Source organism: Malus domestica, chromosome 01 (assembly GCF_042453785.1).
Source record: "Malus domestica chromosome 01, GDT2T_hap1".
Lineage (NCBI taxonomy): Eukaryota > Viridiplantae > Streptophyta > Magnoliopsida > Rosales > Rosaceae > Malus > Malus domestica.
The window spans coordinates 26,607,804-26,625,486 of NC_091661.1; the positions used below are offsets into that span (position 1 = coordinate 26,607,804).

The following is a 17,683-nucleotide window of genomic DNA, read 5'->3' on the forward strand; positions in this document are numbered from 1 at the left end:
ATGTTGGAAGGTGGTTCTCGCAAACCAACCAACAATACGGTATTGAGTCCTGTAGTAATTCAGAACGATGCATTTGCTGTACCAAATACTATGAAGTTGAATGGATCAAATTACCCTCTTTGGTCCAAGGTATTGGAGATGCATATTGTTGGACGTGGTAGAAAAGGCTTCGTGACAGGGAGTATTAAGGAACCTGCTGAGGATAGTGCTGAGTATGAGACGTGGGAGATAGGGAATGCAATAATAAAAGGGTGGTTGATCAATTCCATGGAACCGGCTATCAAGGGATTTTTATTCACCCGCGTACTGCTAAAGAAGTTTGGGAGGAGGTGGCTCGGACCTATTATGATGGTTCGGATATCTCTCAAATTTATGAATTAAAGGTTAAGTCGTTCAGGCTTCGTCAAGAGGGCCGCCCGGTTGGTGTGTATTACGCTGACCTTAAGTCCGTCTGGCAGGAGCTAGATCAACGGAGACCAATTAAGATGGAATGTGTTGCCGATCTCAAGACACTTCGAGAAGAAATTCAAATTGATCGTGTGTATGCCTTATTGGCGGGTTTGGATGACATCTTTGATAAAGTACGTAGTGATATTCTACGTACTCAACCGTTACCATCTGTTGAGGAAGTGTTTTCTGTTGTTAGGCATGAAGCACAACGACATGCCACCATGATGGGTGGAAGTAACAACTAAGGGGGGCTGCCGTCCATGGCCATGGTCTCTCGGCCACCTACAACTTCCCGTCCTAACAATTCTTCTAATCAATCTTTCAATTCTCGTCCCTTTACCCGAGAAAACAAAGATGATTTGAAGTGTACTTTATGTGGTCAAACTCGCCATACTGAAGATACATGTTTCACCAAGCATGGTGTACCTGATTAGTTTCCAGAATTTAAGAAAAAACTACATGCCAAGGAACTTGGAGCCGCCGGGTCCAATGGAGGCCTTGCCTCCCTTGCTGCAGTTACACCAACAGCCCAAGAGGCCAGGGATAGCTCAGGTGATCCTAATCAAATTTTGTTGACTCGTACTACTCTTGGTGATTCGTCCTCCAATACAGGTACTATGGGGCATGTTCTCTTAGCCTCTGAAAGTGAGTAACATACAGGTTGGATTCTTGATTCTGGTGCAACCGATCATATGACATATGATAAAAATATGTTTCAATATATGACAATGTCTCACAGGAAAAGCATAGCAACTGCCAATGGGACTCTTGTACCCGTGTGTGGCACGGGCACTGTGCAACTCTCCCCATCTCTCCCGTTACATCGTTGCTTATTTGTTCCGTCTTTGTCCCATCATTTATTATCAATACCATAAGTTACTGAACAATTGGACTGTGTTGTTCTAATGTATCCGTCCTTTTGTCTACTTCAGGATATTCAGACCAATGAGATAATTGGGCGTGACACTAAGAGAGAGGGATTGTACTATGTGGATGACGTCGTTCTTGGCATGGCTAATGCAGTTCGAGTATCACATGATAGTAATTTGCGAGAAGTATGGCTATTGCATCGTCGGTTAAGGCATGCATCTTTTGGATATTTACGGCATATGTTGCCTAGTCTATTTAGTAGAATAAATTATTCAAACTTACATTGTGAAGTATGTATTCTTGCTAAAAGCCATCGTGCTTCGTTTCTTCCTAGTATGAATAAAAGGTCTTTGCCGTTTAAACTTGTGCATTCTGATGTTTGGGGGCCTTATCCAGTTGTTGCTTATTCTGGCATTAAATGGTTTGTTACGTTTGTTGATGATTGTACTCGTATGACTTGGCTATATGTTTTGAAAAATAAAAGTGATGTTGGTATGGTATTTCGTTCTTTCTCTCAGATGATTCAGACACAGTATTCGTCTGTGATTAAAGTACTTCGTTCGACAATGGTGGTGAGTACATTAATTTTGAGTTGTCGGAGTTTCTTCATGATCGAGGCATCCTCCATGAAACGACTTGTCCTCATACCCCGCAACAAAATGGGGTTGCTGAACGTAAAAACCGCCACCTCCTAAAAACAGCTCGTGCTCTTATGATTGGTGCCTCTGTTCCTAAGGTTTTGTGGCCTGAAGCTGTTACTTATGTTGTATATGTGATTAACCGTATGCCATCTCGAGTTCTGGAATTTCAAACACCTCTTCAAGTCCTCACTTAACATGCTCTAGTGGTGTCGACTCATACTCTTGCTCCTCGAGTATTTGGGTGTATGGCTTATGTGCATATTCAGAAAATTCATCGCACAAAGTTGGATCCGTGTGCCCTCCGGTGTGTGTTTGTGGGTTTCTCACCTCACCAAAAAGGCTATAAATGTTATCACCCTGAGACTCAACGTATGGATGTGACCTTTTTTGAATTAGAGTTTTTTTATCCTTCCGGGCATTTATCCTCAGATCACCAGGGGGAGAACGTTCTTGGTGATCTGGAGTGATTGGATCTAGGGGGAGACACCATTTCAAATAACACTAGCACCGAACCTGCTAGTGAATCGGTTTCTGCAGAAAATGTTGAAGTTCATGCCGAACATCAAGAAGTTCCTGTCGAGGAACCGAATACCCCTGCCGAGGAACCAAATACCCAGGAGACTGCCAAATTGACCTCTGAGCAGCCAAGACAGTGTTCTGCCGAGCCCAGTACACAGTGGCAACAGTCACATGCCGAGTCTGCTAATGTGCCCTCATCTCTCTCTAGCTCCAAAGTGTCGCCCAATGCATCTTCTTTGAATATAACCATGGATAATTATGTAATTAATCCAAGTGATAATGTAAATGCATATAGGTTGCCGCAAGACAAAATCGAGGTGTGCCACCTGATAGGTTTTCTCTTGAAGGGAAGGTGAAGTATCCAATAGCCAACTATGTCTCATGTAGTGTTCTTGCTCCGGAATGCCAAACCTTGGTGAACAATATGGAGTCTATAAAAATACCAACTCGAGTGGAGGAAGCTCTAAAGGATCCAAAGTGGGCAAAAGCAATGGATGAGGAAATGTTGGCGTTAAAAAAGAATAATACATGGTAGGTGACGTGTCTACCCAAGGGAAAAATGACAGTTGGATGCCGGTGGGTGTTTACAATTAAATTCAAAGCCGATGGATCGATAGACAGGTACAAAGCAAGGTTGGTAGCTAAAGGATACACTCAAACATATGGTGTAGATTACCAAGAAACTTTCTCTCCGGTTGCCAAGATGAATACGAGGTACGTGTTCTGATTTCTTCAGCTGCCAATCTAGACTGGCCGTTAAAACAGTTTGATGTGAAAAATGCTTTTCTCCATGGAAATTTGGAGGAAGAAGTATATATGGATTTTCCTCCTGGGTATAGTGCTTCTGGGAATACCGGAGTATGTCGGTTGCATAAGTCACTCTATGGACTTAAGCAATCACTTCGTGCGTGGTTTGACAGGTTTACCCAAGTTATGAAAAAGAATGGGTACTTCAGAGTTATTCTGATCACACATTGTTTGTTAAACGAAGACAAGATAAAGTGACAGCCCTAATCATTTATGTAGATAACATGATTATCACTGGAGATGATCACGATGAGATTTTGAAGTTACAGAATAATCTGGCAGCCGAGTTCGAAATGAAAAACCTAGGAGACTTGAAGTATTTCCTTGGAGTTGAAGTTGCTCACTCTTCAAAAGGTATTTTCTTGTCTCAATGTAAGTATGTTTTGGATTTATTAAAGGAATCTGGTATGCTGGGGTGTAAGCCGGTAGACACTCCTATTGTTGAAAAGCATCATCTGTGTTTGGATCCTAATCAGAAGTCAGTTGATAAAGGGAGATATCAAAGACTTGTAGGAAGACTAATTTATTTGGCTCATACACGTCCAGATATCGCCTATGCTGTAAGTGTAGTAAGTCAGTTTATGCATTCACCGAGCGTGGATCATATGGCTGCTGATATGCGTATCCTAGCATATTTGAAATCTGCACAAGGAAAATGAGTTCTGTATGGGAAGCACAGGCATTTGAAGATTGAGGGGTTCACAGATGCTGATTGGGCAGGTAATATCAGTGATATAAGATCTACTTCTAGGTATTTTACTTTCGTATGAGGGAATTTGGTTACATGGCGAAGTAAAAAACAGAAGGTGGTATCACGGTCTTCAGCTGAGGCTGAGTACAGGGGCATGGCCCACGGCATTTGTGAAATTCTTTGGCTTCGAAAACTTCTTTGGAGTCTTGGGTTTAAAACAAATGAGACCGTGAAACTATATTGTGATAACAAGTCAGCGAGAGATATAGCTGATAATCCGGTTCAGCATGATAGGACAAAACATGTAAAGGTTGATCGACATTTCATTAAAGAGAAACTCGAGAAGAAAATTGTGTCTATACCGTTTGTGAAATCGGATGAGTAACTTGCAGATATTCTTACTCATGCGGTGTGTAGTCGAAAGTTTGATGACTCACTTATCAAGTTGGGCATGTGTGACATCTATGCACCAACTTGAAGGGGAGTGTAAAATGTGAGTCAATGTTTAGAAAGGAAAAAAAGAAATGTAAATAGGGTAAATACTAGGAATCCTTTATTAGGTAGGATATTGTCTATACCCTTTAATATTTGTTTCCTTATAGAACAAGGATTGTGTATGTATATATTTCAAAAGAAGTAATACAAGGAATTATCCCGTAAAATTCTATTGTTAGATCTTTGGTCAAAGATACAATGATCAATCTTACTACCAAACATTTTAATATCTTGAATACTCCATAGCATATACAATTTTTTTTCATTATCTATGCTCCAAGTTGCAAGAAATTATCATTGGGGTATCAACGAAATTATGCTCTACTGTTGTTATGCAAGGGCATGCATATTGGTATATGTATCTCGTGTTCAATTGAATGTGAAAGGGAAGTGTTGATGAGAATGAATCTCACTACGTGGATGCACTTTGCATGCGTTTATAAGTAAGTTTGGTTACTTTCTATATTATCAATTGGTTTATAGTGGAACCTTAATTTTCTTCATGGTCTCAGAGCAGATTGTTTTGCATGTTGCGTTGATCATGTGTTAAGCTTAAAAACACATTACATGTGAGGAGGCGTGTCGAGAATGAATTCCACGTTGATAGAAGGAGGGACCTACATGAGCTTATAAGCAATTGAACTATTCTCTATATTGTCAATTGTTTGTATGGTAAAACCTCAACTTTTTTTAAGTTTACCAAAATTGTGACTCATTGAGAGTATTGCTCATTGAGAGTATTGTGGTTAATGGATGTGGTCCATGAATTGATGAACTACACAACATTGGCCCAAAAATGGATTCATGATTAACAGAGTATAATGCTAGAAGAACTAATAGTGCATTTTTGATGATATTATGTTATGTGGTTGTTGACATGAATTAATATAATGATCCATTCGTATGGTGTAGGGTGTTAGGTTATTGCGTTTTTTGATGAAATTAATCATCTGGTTCTTGACGTGCGTGTACTAAATTGTTTATCAATTCTTGTAGACTTCCAACTCATTTGGAGCTAACACTAGAGAAATTTTTCAATGTAACTATTACACAAGATGGTAGATTACATGTCACTAAACAAATGGTGCGATATGTGTGCTAAAAAGTTAATAACTTAAAAAATAAAATTTCTCATCATTCTTATTAAAACACGTGATGTACCACTTGTGTTCCCGTCACAACTAAAAATTTCTCACACTGAGCTAAAAGATTGGAAAGCTAGTCGCTTTTGAAGTTAACTACAGCTTCAACTTCTCTCTTTCAATTAGCTCTAGTCTTTTTATTATGAATTATTTTTACTCCCTAATATGGTTTAGCTTAGATCACAAACATACGTAGAGACGGGATCCTTATTTTAAAAAAAATTAAAAAAATAGGGACACACTCGTAACCATTAGATTTGACTTTAATGAAATTCAGTAGTTGAGATTAAATCACGGGTCACAGAATCTCAACCACAGAATTTCATTAAAGCCAAATCTAACGGTCAATAGGGTATCCCCAATTTTTTGAAAAATTGGGATCCCTTCCCTTAAAGACTTTATATATATACATACAAGCCCTTTAAGGGAAGGGATCCCCATTTATTTTTTCAAAAAATGGGGACACACTCTTGATCCTTAGATTTGGCTTTAATGAAATTTTGTGGTTGAGATTAAATCACAGGCCACAAAATCTCAACCACTGAATTTCATTAAAGTCAAATCTAACGGTCAAGAAGATGTCCCCATTATTAAAAAAAAATGGGAATCCCTCCCCTTAAAGGGTTCCTATATATATATATATATATATATATATATATATATATATATATATATATATGTACGGTCACCATTACTAGCACATCTCCTAACTATAATCTCTCGTTTATATATTAATGACTTTATGCATGCATTGAAATTCGTATTTAAATTTAATTTTCTTTTAGTTTAGCCAAAAAATAAAAGTCACAAATTTTAGAAAATAAAATTTTATCTTTATAATTTTTCTTAGTAATCTTAAATTTACTCATCTATAATTCTCTTCCCTCCTGACTAAACTTAGGTAGCCACTATCCACAAAACTATTTTAGATTGATGTAATAGTATTTTGAGACAAATTTTTTTTTTTTCTGTAATTTTTTTAGATTAAAATAGCTAAACAAAATGACTTAAATAGCTTATTTGGAGATGATCTTAGGCTCTTGAATATGAGAACATCTATGATGCGGCAGTTTCACTACTTGACGATGCGATGATACTCACACAGGACCCCCTTGTATTTGAACTCACCCACTATAAGTTAGTTTCACCCTATTAGTTCTAATGGTATATGCGGTTGACATAGGATCGGTTGGCGGTAAATTTGAAACCCTCTTACTTAAATTTGTGGTAAGTATTTATAGTGAGGGACGTAGAGCTGTCAAGGAATTCTCCCATTCGCACAAGGTCGTAAGCATGGGTTACGTATGACTCGTATTGGCAGTCTATCAATAACATAATAAAAGTATAATAATATCTATACTATCAATACAAGAGAAATATGTTGTCGATACATTGTCAACACGAATCATGCGCAACCTATGCTTACGACGGCCGGGTGCATGAGAGAATTGTGATCAAGTGGATCATTGAAGTGAATGAGGTCTGAAAAGGCCCATTTCATTATGGTTTGGGCACATTGAGTTCTAATCTGACATGGGTTTTCTAAGTTCAAGTCCAAATGACTTGTTTTGAGGATTAACTTCCATTTCCATATTTAATTAGAATTACTTTTACACCATATGATTGTTAGGATAATCTTGCCATGTGCAGGAACCTTCTTTAAATCTTTTAATAAAAGGAGATATTTTTTTCTCACTTTAATCGCTTTTACCTTTACGAGAAAAGCAAATAAAAAATCACTCTCTAATCTAATTTTACAAAGAGAAATGTTAAGGAGATTTTTTTTAAAAGTTAGAGTTTCTATAAACTTTGTCATTCTATTTTTTACATAATATTTTATAACGTCCGCACAAAAATTAATCTTAAAAGTTTGTAAAAAAAAATTCACTTTAAAAATCTCTTTAGTGTTTCCCTTACACAAAGTAAAAAAAATAAAAAATTATCAACCAAAAATAACTTTTCAAGGACTTTAAAAAGTCAATCATAACCTCTGCTGGGTAATGACTTTCCCAAAAACCGCAAATCACGCTCATGATCCAAAGCACAAAAACTAGACTAGTCAACAACAACATTCTCTCATCCTCATTTTACAGCATAAGCGTATGGCTATAGAAGTGTCGTGTGTGAATGATGGAGTTTTCTATAATAGTTTTCAACAAGAATGATACTCTTATCATTTAGTTGTGCTATCTCTCTAATAGAGATGAGACCCACAACGTTGGAGGATTCTATTTTTATTAAAGAGATATTACAAATGATGGACAACTAGTTGGTAAGTATAGCATTACTTTCTAATCAAAATGCCAATTTTTATGCGGCATAATATAGATTAACATCAAAGATGGTTCCTTTCAAATTTGACAATTACTTTAAATTTATTTTAGTGATTAGTAAATGTTTTTCCTCATTTTTATTAATTTTTTGTTTTAAAAAATAATTATTGCAATTATGAAAAGTAAATAACGTAATAAATAATAGTTTAAAATTAACATATATGGATGGAGAAAAAAAATTAAAAAAAAAAAATCAAAGTGCCACATAAGTGTAACATCCCACATCGCCCAAAGCGGACAATATCGTGATCCGGTGAAATCGAGCCCAGGGTGTGATGGAGGCAAGGCCGGGATGTGACATAAGCCTTCAATTTAATGGATAAAATAAAATATATGTTTTTTTTTTTACATATTTCATTATATTGCTTGGGTCTAAATCAAAAGACCTCTTTAATTAACATTGCCATTACTCTAAAAAAATTAACTTTGTCATAATTTCAATCATTAATCTATAAGCACGATTCGTATACTTTATAAATAGCCATTAATTTACGATTAGAAGTGATGAATTTATATTGAATCATGCACATAATCTACTCAATAAATAATCATAATAATTTAATATTAAATTTGATACTCATAGAAAGTCAAACTTAAAACTTGTTAGAAACAACATTTGTCCAAAAACAATCACTGATTTTCCCTCCAATAATCTCTCGTTCGCCACGCCGTTAATAATCACCCCCATCGCTTAAACCCCACTCACACTGAAAACCAAAAAGAATGTTTTGTTTGTCCATCATGGGCTTGTCCCAAATCTCCTATTTAAAGCCTTCGTCTTGCTGCGGAGAACTGCGCTTCAACAATTTCGGAGCTTTCTGCAATGGCTGCCGAAGCGGTTCCGGGTACACCCGGCATAAAAGAAATGAGGTCCGAAGCCGGGACGGAGTTCCGTTTTAGCAATGGTTCGGGTCATGGACATAGAGCTCCCGGGTCCCCCTGTCCGCCGGGGATAAGGAGGGTGAGTTTAAGAGCGGAGATTGATACGTCCCCGCCTTTCGGGTCGGTCGAGGAGGCTGTTACCCGTTTTGGCGGGAAGGGGTCTTGGTTACCATTCTACAAGCTCGGAGAAAACTATGTAAGTCTAGCTTCTTATCTTTCTATATTTAAATTTTGATTACATTGGGAATTTTAGCTTGACAAATTTGTGTAACATATGTTAGAAAAATAAAACAATTTCGAAGATTTTGTGCTATGAGATGTAGAAATTCTCGGTGCAAGACGTTGTTCTTGATAAAGAACATATTTTGTATTTGATAATTTTGGTATTACACAATGTATGTTGATGCATTTTGTAGTGACATGTAGTTTATCGAAACTGTTGCGATACTATACTAATTGTTCATCATTTAATGTTAGTAAAGAATGAACGTTTTTGTCCATACATCATGTCCAGAGAATAACTAATGAGATCTATATACGCATTTCTTCATGTCCTGCTGAATTGTGGTATTTCCACTTCTAGATCATGCTTGCTTCTTGAATTATTCAGTCGTTCAAAAGTCTTTCGGGTGTTCAGTTTGTTTTGATTCAGATTTGATATAACATTGTGATAAGCAGAATGGGGTTGAAGGGTTTGACCTAAAGAAAGTGGAGGAGCAGGCAGCAGAGCTGGAGAAGGATTTGATTGTGAAAGAACTGGAGACACTTGATGTCCTGGAGGAACTGTCAACAACGAAAAGGATCGTGGAAGAGCTAAAGCGCCAGCTGCAGAAAGAGGCGTTGAAATGCTTGACAGTCTTGCCCCCGGATTTCCATTTTGAAGAACACATTTCATCATCCCCTGCCATCAAAGAAATGGACAAGGAAAGTTATAGGACTCCGGGAAATAACCATGAACACATGATGGGAAATTCGAGTCCCTACCCGAATTCTCCTGATCTGATCTTGATGGAGTTGAAGCAAGCAAAATTGAACCTTGGTAAAACAATCAGCGATCTTGGGGTGATTCAGTCTTCTGTCGAATGTTTAAATAAGAAGATGCGAAGCGAGAAAGTGTTACTTGAAAAGACCCAGGAGAGGCTGACTTTGCAGTTTGCAGGGGTGTCGTCGCTGGAGGAGGAGATGAAGAACATTGAAGTGAAGGAACAAATAGGTGTTGATGCAGAAACAGATACTAAGAGCGGCTTTGAGAATTCAGCATTTGTTTCAAGGGAGCATATGCAGTTTAGGAATACACCGGAAACTGTGAACTTTGAAGCATCCGGGGCAATGTCTAGGAATGAGCATGCCACGAACATTATGAAGACTGCTGAAATGAGGTGGATTGCAGCTAAAAAGATGGAAGAAGCGGCAAGGGCAGCAGAGGCCGTTGCTCTTGCTGAAATCAAGGCTTTAACAAGTGGTGGGAGCTCGTCAGGATACGTCCTTCCAGAGCCCGAGAAAATGAGTTTTAGTTCTCAGATGAAATCTCCTCTAAACTCGAAAGCTCAAGAAGCTAAGGGCTTGTTCAAGAAGAAGCTAGTGGATGCCATGCGCCAAATTGATGAAGCTCATACTTCTAAACTGGCTATATTGAGGAAGCTGAAAGAAGCAACAGAAGAGGTTAAACACAGTAAGCAATTCTTGGAGGAGGCTCTGAACAAAGTAGAACTTGCGAATCGAAAGCAACTCGCTGCTGAAGAGGCTCTTCAGAGTTGGGGAACCGAGCATGATCTGAAGGGACAAGCAGCAGCTTATAACATTCGCAACCTAAACAATTTCCAATCACCAGATTATAGCCTGAACTCTCCGATGAACGGGATGAACAAGTCAGCCCTACTAAATGATGGTCCGAAGCCAGTTTTAAGGTCAACATGTTCAATGCGAGATGTACTTAGCAGGAAGCAAGTTCTCCCCGAAGATGTTGTGGCAACAAAGGAAATGGATCGCAGCCAGACTGAAACGCACAGAGGAGCTTTGATTGAAATGCTTCATGCTCTAAGGAAGGATGTAACATTTCCTTCGAAAGTCGAGAAGGATGGAAATGATCAGAAGCCGGTTTTAGCACATAGGAAGAAATTCGGGTTCATCCAGATTTCCCTTCCCTTGTCGAAGCCGAGTAAGAAAAAGATGCAAACTTCGAATGCAGTGTGACAACATTAGATTGATCAACAGTTTCTGTTCAGTTCTTTTGCTCTTTGAGTTATGGTTTTGCTTATGTCAATGTCTTGGAGGTGTTGTTTTATTGTTTGGCAGTCTGTATAGGTGATCTACTAATCTGTATTATACAGTGAGGCTGGATATTTGTTTTACTTTGTTTAATGCATTGGAGTGTAGTTTTTTACTAAAATATTTTGTACGTGTAATTATATAGACATTTCCTCCGACCCTTGTGAAGTGGGAAGCTTTGTTGCCTTGGGGTTGCGCTTTTAGGTCATACTTAAATTCACATGGACTATTGCTATAAATTCATCAGTAGTTAGAGCAGTTCCACCGGGGAACTGATAGGCCAGCACCCAGCCAAAAAAACCAGCCCGACACCTAGGCTATCCACTCCAGCCCAGCATTTTGACTGGCACCCAGCCCAAACTGGTCTTCAGGCTAGCCCAAAATCGACAGAGGTGTGGGCCGGCCCGTATGACGCCATGCTGACACCAGCATGGCTTCGGAGGCAAGGGTGGAGCCGGAATCGAAGGCATGAGCTGCTAGAATCTCACCTATGGCGTCGTCGTTGTCGTCATCCCTGTCCTCGATCCTGAACCAGCCGCATTGCGCTCTGCATCTCAAGCTTCAGAGGCCGTGCCGCTTCACTCTGAGGTTCCTCAATTGGGGATCGGAGAAGTCCAGTTTCCAATGCTACAACCACCGCCAGAAGCTACCACCTCAGCCGTAAATGAGGAGTCTTAGCCGTTGTATCTCCAGAAACTTCTCGAATTCCAACACCAATACTTCTCTCTCCGAGCAGTCTGGTGGCCCCAGCCTCCGCCACTTCGTCGCTCAAGCTGCTCTTGCCGGTGCTGAAGCCTAGCCTTAGTGAGTCCACAGTTCACACCCACACACAGTGTCTTTCAATGTTTTTCTTAATTTTTTAGGAATTTATGCAATGATTCGAATTGGGTTGTCTTAGAGAGGCTTAAAGTAATGATCTTTGATGTACAATCTACGAAAAGGATGGTGGCGGTGATGATGATGAAGGTGGCGATGGTAAGGGAGGAGAAGGGTCATTTCATCTCATAGAAAGGAGTGGGGATTGACGGCATGGATGCTCCGGTCTGCTTTATTGGAGGAGCATTTTTTGGGAGTTCAGAAACTGTAAAGTTATAAATTAAAACTCAAATTATTAATTTTTATTATTTTATAATAAAAATTAATAATATTTTAATAAAATTGACTAGGCTATTTAGTTTTAGGGGTGAAGATGCAGTTGGTCTATTACTGTTCATTAGGGTCTATCATTGTTCACTGAGTGGATAAATGCGCTGGATGTTGGCGCATTTGTGTTAAGGGTGGAACTGCTCTTAGCTATGCTTGGATTTATATAGATGGCATGTTTACTTACCAGGATTGAGGAAGTAAATCAGAAAGCTTATGAACAAAGAAAGTAATGTATGCGAATCATATCAACTAGTCCTCCTAGGTTATTCTGCTTCTCAATTTTTAGTATTTGATTACTAATTTTAAGGTGAGACTCACACGTTGATTTTTTAGGTGCTTAGTAAACGTGACAGAAGTTAAGAATTTGAATAATCATTTTTCATACTGTAGTAAGGAAAAATGCCAAGAGGTAATTTTTACAAATCGAGTTTCATCCTTATTTTACATGTCATTAATAATCAAAGACACACATCCACTATATAAGGATAAAATATGATGACACATTCTTCACAAGTTTCTCATTTGTGACCCAACACGAGTGTATAGGGATGCAAACGTATATCCTCGAAGAGCCAAGCTTTTTGGAATCCACCATAGTTTAGTTTAAATAAAACCCAAAGATTGTTTGATTAATTCCGAATTGATACATTATATTGTACCATATTAATATTTTATTGGGAGTCAAATGGCTTAAATAAGCTTAATCACCCTGGGAAAACCATGAAGTCTTAGGGAATTGAAAACGAATCAAACGTAAAATGAAAAGTCTGATTTCATTACAAACTTTAAATATTGTTTTGGAAGCTGAAACGACCTCAGATAGCTAAAATTTACCATACATCACAACATAATTGTGTGTTTGAACGGGGACTACGCGCTCTTTTCGAAAAGGTATCATGGACCATAAACGGAGCTCGAACGCCAAATCTGTAAACTTCCGTTACGTCCTTTTGTCTTCCTTTAGTCCAATTTGTCTTCAATTCATTCAGCCATTTGTTGTACATCAATTTTGCAAGTGAAAAAACAAGTTGCTATTGTCACTTCGAACATGATCCAAGTCCAAAATTTTCAAAACACCAATAACAAATTCATAGAAGTTTCAATTTTTTTAAAGGGTAAATTACACAAAATTACTTCAATTATGGGTCAAACCACAATCTCATACCTCATGTTTTAAAAGTTATAATGTCATACCTCATCTTACAAATTAGTTTCAATGTCAGACTTCCGTTAGTTTTTTGTTTACCAACCCATCACCCTCACCTATTTTGACGCCGTGAAGGCGTTTGAACATCCATCATCAACCTCCTTCCCCTTTCCGTCCATCCCCCACCCCTTCACCAGAAAGGTGTTCAAACAAATGTGAAGGTAGAAGAACCTGGAGTTCGAATCAAAAGAGAGGAAATAATTGAGTTTCAATCACCACATCCACATACACTGTCGACCAGAAAACCACCATCGCCAGCCGACATGTCACATCCCGGGTCCATCACATCCTGGACTTGCCTCCGCCGTAGCACGATATTGTCCGTCTTGGGCCTCGATCACGCCCTCACGGTTTTGTTTATGGGAATTCACACAAAAATTTCCCAGTGGATCACCCATCCTGGAATTACTCTCAAGCGATCTCGCTTTACTTCGGAGTTCCTATGGAACCCGAAGCCAGTGAGTACCCAAAATGCCTCGTGCTATAGGAGATGGACATGAATATATAAGGCATATATGATCCACTCCCTTGAACGATGTGGGATCTAACACGACCCTACCAGATCTCGAAATCCTTATCTTCGTTGAGTTCTTGATATACTCCGACAACGTCACGAAGAGAAGTAATTTTGAATCTAAGATGAACTCTAATTTGATTGAGTTGTAAATTTAAATTTATATCCTTTGATTCATTATTTGAAGATTTTCTATATTTTAATGGTTTTCACGTGGTGGGTCAAGTGGAGTTTGTTGTAAAATGTTAGTTTGCTTTGTTTTTCTGAATTTTTTGGGTGGTGGGTTGGGGAAGATTTTTATTGTTGATCTGCGTTTAAGTTTGCAGGTCACGTTCATGTTGATTTGGGTGGAGGGAGGGGACGGGAGGAAGGGAAAAGAGGACGTGGGTCCCACACTCTTTTACAAAAATATTTAAATGATTTTGTTTTTAAATTTAATTATTTTTTTAATCCAATTGGATTAGGTAGCGATGTTAGCTTCAAACCATCTCAGCATTTAACAGAAAAATTGACATAAAAACTAACGGAAGTTTGACATTAAAATAAATTTGTAAGATGAGATATAACATTATAACTTTTAAAATATAAGATATAAGATTATAATTCGACTCATAATTAAAGTAGTTTTTGTGTAAATTACCTTTCTTTAAATTATGAAGGGAATTGCGCTTTAGATTGTCACCTGTCATTAAAAATCATTGTGCGCCATGCTGTCATTTCCACTTTTGCGTGCATTCTAATGTTACAGCGGGAAAAGTGCTTTACCCTTTTAAATTTTACAGCAACCCCGCCCGCCAAAAATCCGCGCGCAAGTTAGCAATCCACATAGAACCACACTACCGTGCGCCCCAGGGACCAGACTACGTCGGCATAGTGGGGAAAAATTACGTGGATTGGCCCGCAAAATGCATAATCATGTGCGCACTTAACAACCGGCGCATCTTAGCTAGTTACACCCGTCCTTTGGTCTTCCACTAATTTACGCGAGTCCTATAAATTAGCTGCAAATTTTACGTTAAAAAAGTTGCAGAGTTGAAGAGCGGTCCTTCAATGGCGAATCCGAGGACCCGGAAGAGGGTTCGTCCAATCCCTCGAGCTCCCGACGGAAGTGCCTTTCAAAAGTGGTGTGCCATAAAATGCAATTTTTTTTTGCGTTTAATTAAATTTTGAAATTTTTTTCATAATTTAATTTGGATAATGTTTTGGGATTTTGATCATTACGTTTGTAGCAATTCCTGTGGAGCTTCAGTGCCCATTGCTTTGGCTGGGATGCACGACTGTGAAATCAACGAGAAGGTGAAGAGGTTTAAAGGCGTAAGCGTGGATGTTAAGAAACAGAGCATTTGGGAGCAGCTCGTAGTCATTGCCCCTTTTCATTTCTTCATGTGAGTTTTTATTTTCATTTTTTTATGAAGTTGTTTAATTTCTTGATTCTGTTATTTATTCTGTCTCGGTTGATTTAGGGGTTGTTTGAAAGTGTTTTTAGTATAATTAAAAGTGGGTTTAGACAAATAAAAGTACTTATGGCAATGCTTTAAAGCAAGGTTAAAGGTATGTGATTGTTTTTGTTTATACTCTTTTGCTAGAAGTAATTTCATGTTGAAATTGGTGTCAAAATATTACGAGTGCTTCTTGACAAAGCACTTGAGTGTGCTTCGTGCTTTCTGAAAGTTGGATGTTTTTTCAGGAATTGCTTATGGTCTAGTAGCACTTTTAAATTTTCTGCCAAACGTAGCCATAAGCATTTTTGGTTGTTATATAGGACCTTTAGCACTTGCTGTGAAAAGCGCCTAGCAAGTGCTTTTTTAGGAAGCAATTTCAATTGCTTCTCTAGACACCACTTGAACTTTTATTGAAATTGTTGATGTACTTCTATTAAATAAGTGCATCTAGTAACAGTGCTTATGGACATAAGTGCTTTCTAAATCCTAATTTTATGAGTTTATCAGGAAAGAATTTACCAAGACGAGCAAGGCTGAAAATTGGGTTGCCATTAATAGAGAAGGGTTCGAGGCATGGAAGAACATGTCCGAGAAGGTAAAGATCGGATCTTTAATCTTTATGAGCCATACCCAGTTGTTATGCTATGAACTTAATGTGTTTTACCATGTACATTCGGAATTTTGTTTTGTTAGGAGAGGCAACCGTATGTTGCAGAAGCTGAAAAGATTGACAAGGCTTACCAGAAAGCTTTGCTTGAAGAAGAAAATGATAAACTTGGGGTAAATCAATGTTAAATACGTATATGCCTGGTTTTTGTGTTTTGAATTCATTGATATGAAGTTTCCAACTGTTTGTGTGGAAATCGAAACCAATGGCAGTGCGTGATTGGTTCACACAATGCTACGCGAGGAAATGAAACCAATGACAATGCGTGATTGGTTTGAGATATTTCCACAATGACATTCCCGTTTTATGCGTTTGCATATCTACCTTCACTGAATGAGTAGTTTCATCTTGCAGGTAGATGATGAGGCAGATTCAGCCGCGGCCACTGGGAACAATGGGAAGGCTGGTGAGGTATGTTTGCTTCTTCAAGGCTCAGAATAAAATTGTGGTTTACTCGGTACTGGTTGGTTGGGTTAAACTTTAATCACCATCTATCTAGTTCTGATTGTTTATGGATGGGATGGGACACAGTTTTATGAAGACTACGAGAATTCTGACGGCTCTGATGTATTTTGGGATTACTCTGCTACGACTGGGTCTTGGCACACCTACCATGGGTCTCTCTCTATGTCCAAAATGTGTGTTTACGTTTGGAATTGGATAATAGTGATTTTCACACTTCGAGTTCTCTTTTGACTTATTCAAACCAAATACTGGAGAAAAAGAGAATAGTATTGGAGGAGAAATTGAGTGCGAAAATCACTTACCAATTTTATTGTTCTCTTTTCGTATTCTGTATTGCCCTGCTAATTTCCTATCCTTATTTGCCTCTTGAAACAGGCCTATGGTGCATGAGTGCACCTCATGAAACAGGAAAATGGTGCATGGTTTTTTAGTCCGCGGGTCTGTGGTCGCCAGTAGAGGTGGAAAATTAAACCATTGAGTTGTTAATGGGTATTTGTTAAGATTTGTTTAATTTGATAACCCTATAACATAAGGGTGAGACGGATAGTGATGATGATGGTGTAAAGTGAAAGAAAATTAAATGGGTCTTAATTGGTATCTATTAACAACTTAATAGATTGATTTGACACCTTTAGTCTCGAGGACAACAAACTCTGGGCCGGTTTTTGAGAACTCCAAAGCTAAGAAATTACGTTTTTTAGCTGATCATTTTTTGGGGTAACATAAGCATCTGGCTATTGTATAGTACCAAAAGGGTAGTTATTTTCCAATGTAAAGTTGAAAAAGTTTTACTTTATGATGTGAAATACTTGAGACCTCGGCATTTTGGGTTTATATTATGGTTTAAAGAATGTTTACATTATCGTATTTACGCCTTCATTTGCTATATAATTTATGTAATATGTTGTGTTTTCTCTTTTTTTTTTCTTCAACGTCGAGAGAAATAGAGACTGATATGGTATAGGTAATTTATTTCCCTTGGTGCAAGAAAAATCTTCAATTCAAGGGTTGGATTAGTTTACAATCTTTTTAGATGGAAGGGGGTTAGAAGCATGCTTTACCAAGATTCAACCTACTTCCATTCCCAACAAGCCTTGTTCTATTCTCCCACGCTATATGGTAAATATTTAACATTTCATTTTAA

At 38.2% G+C, this 17,683-nt stretch overlaps 3 protein-coding genes across 4 annotated transcripts; all 3 read left to right on the forward strand.

The window, feature by feature from the left end:
- LOC139190356 (uncharacterized) lies at nucleotides 1-4,363 on the forward strand. The gene is made up of 10 exons (XM_070810486.1): nucleotides 1-303; nucleotides 384-581; nucleotides 885-1,062; nucleotides 1,111-1,226; nucleotides 1,383-1,491; nucleotides 2,439-2,668; nucleotides 2,776-2,984; nucleotides 3,152-3,338; nucleotides 3,401-3,847; nucleotides 4,091-4,363. Exons 1-10 carry the CDS (start codon nucleotides 1-3, stop codon nucleotides 4,361-4,363), a joined length of 2,250 nt encoding a protein of 749 aa, XP_070666587.1.
- Nucleotides 4,364-8,699: 4,336 nt separating this feature from the next.
- On the forward strand, nucleotides 8,700-11,219 carry LOC103438261 (WEB family protein At2g40480-like). Its single transcript, XM_008376799.4, has 2 exons — nucleotides 8,700-9,026; nucleotides 9,509-11,219. Exons 1-2 carry the CDS (start codon nucleotides 8,772-8,774, stop codon nucleotides 11,021-11,023), a joined length of 1,770 nt encoding a protein of 589 aa, XP_008375021.2. The 5' UTR covers nucleotides 8,700-8,771; the 3' UTR covers nucleotides 11,024-11,219.
- A 3,657-nt stretch (nucleotides 11,220-14,876) lies between these two features.
- On the forward strand, nucleotides 14,877-17,406 carry LOC103406457 (high mobility group B protein 7-like). 2 transcript variants are annotated; one of them, XM_017324473.3, is made up of 7 exons: nucleotides 14,877-15,089; nucleotides 15,195-15,350; nucleotides 15,915-16,002; nucleotides 16,101-16,187; nucleotides 16,429-16,485; nucleotides 16,606-16,691; nucleotides 16,915-17,406. In XM_017324473.3, the coding sequence occupies exons 1-7, from the start codon at nucleotides 15,016-15,018 to the stop codon at nucleotides 16,940-16,942; spliced, it is 576 nt and encodes a 191-aa protein (XP_017179962.2). In that variant the 5' UTR covers nucleotides 14,877-15,015; the 3' UTR covers nucleotides 16,943-17,406. The 2 variants fall into 2 exon arrangements, with proteins under 2 accessions (XP_017179962.2, XP_017179961.2); XM_017324472.3 differs by having other exon boundaries at nucleotides 14,921-15,089; nucleotides 16,606-16,712.
- The last annotated feature ends 277 nt before the right edge of the window (nucleotides 17,407-17,683 follow it).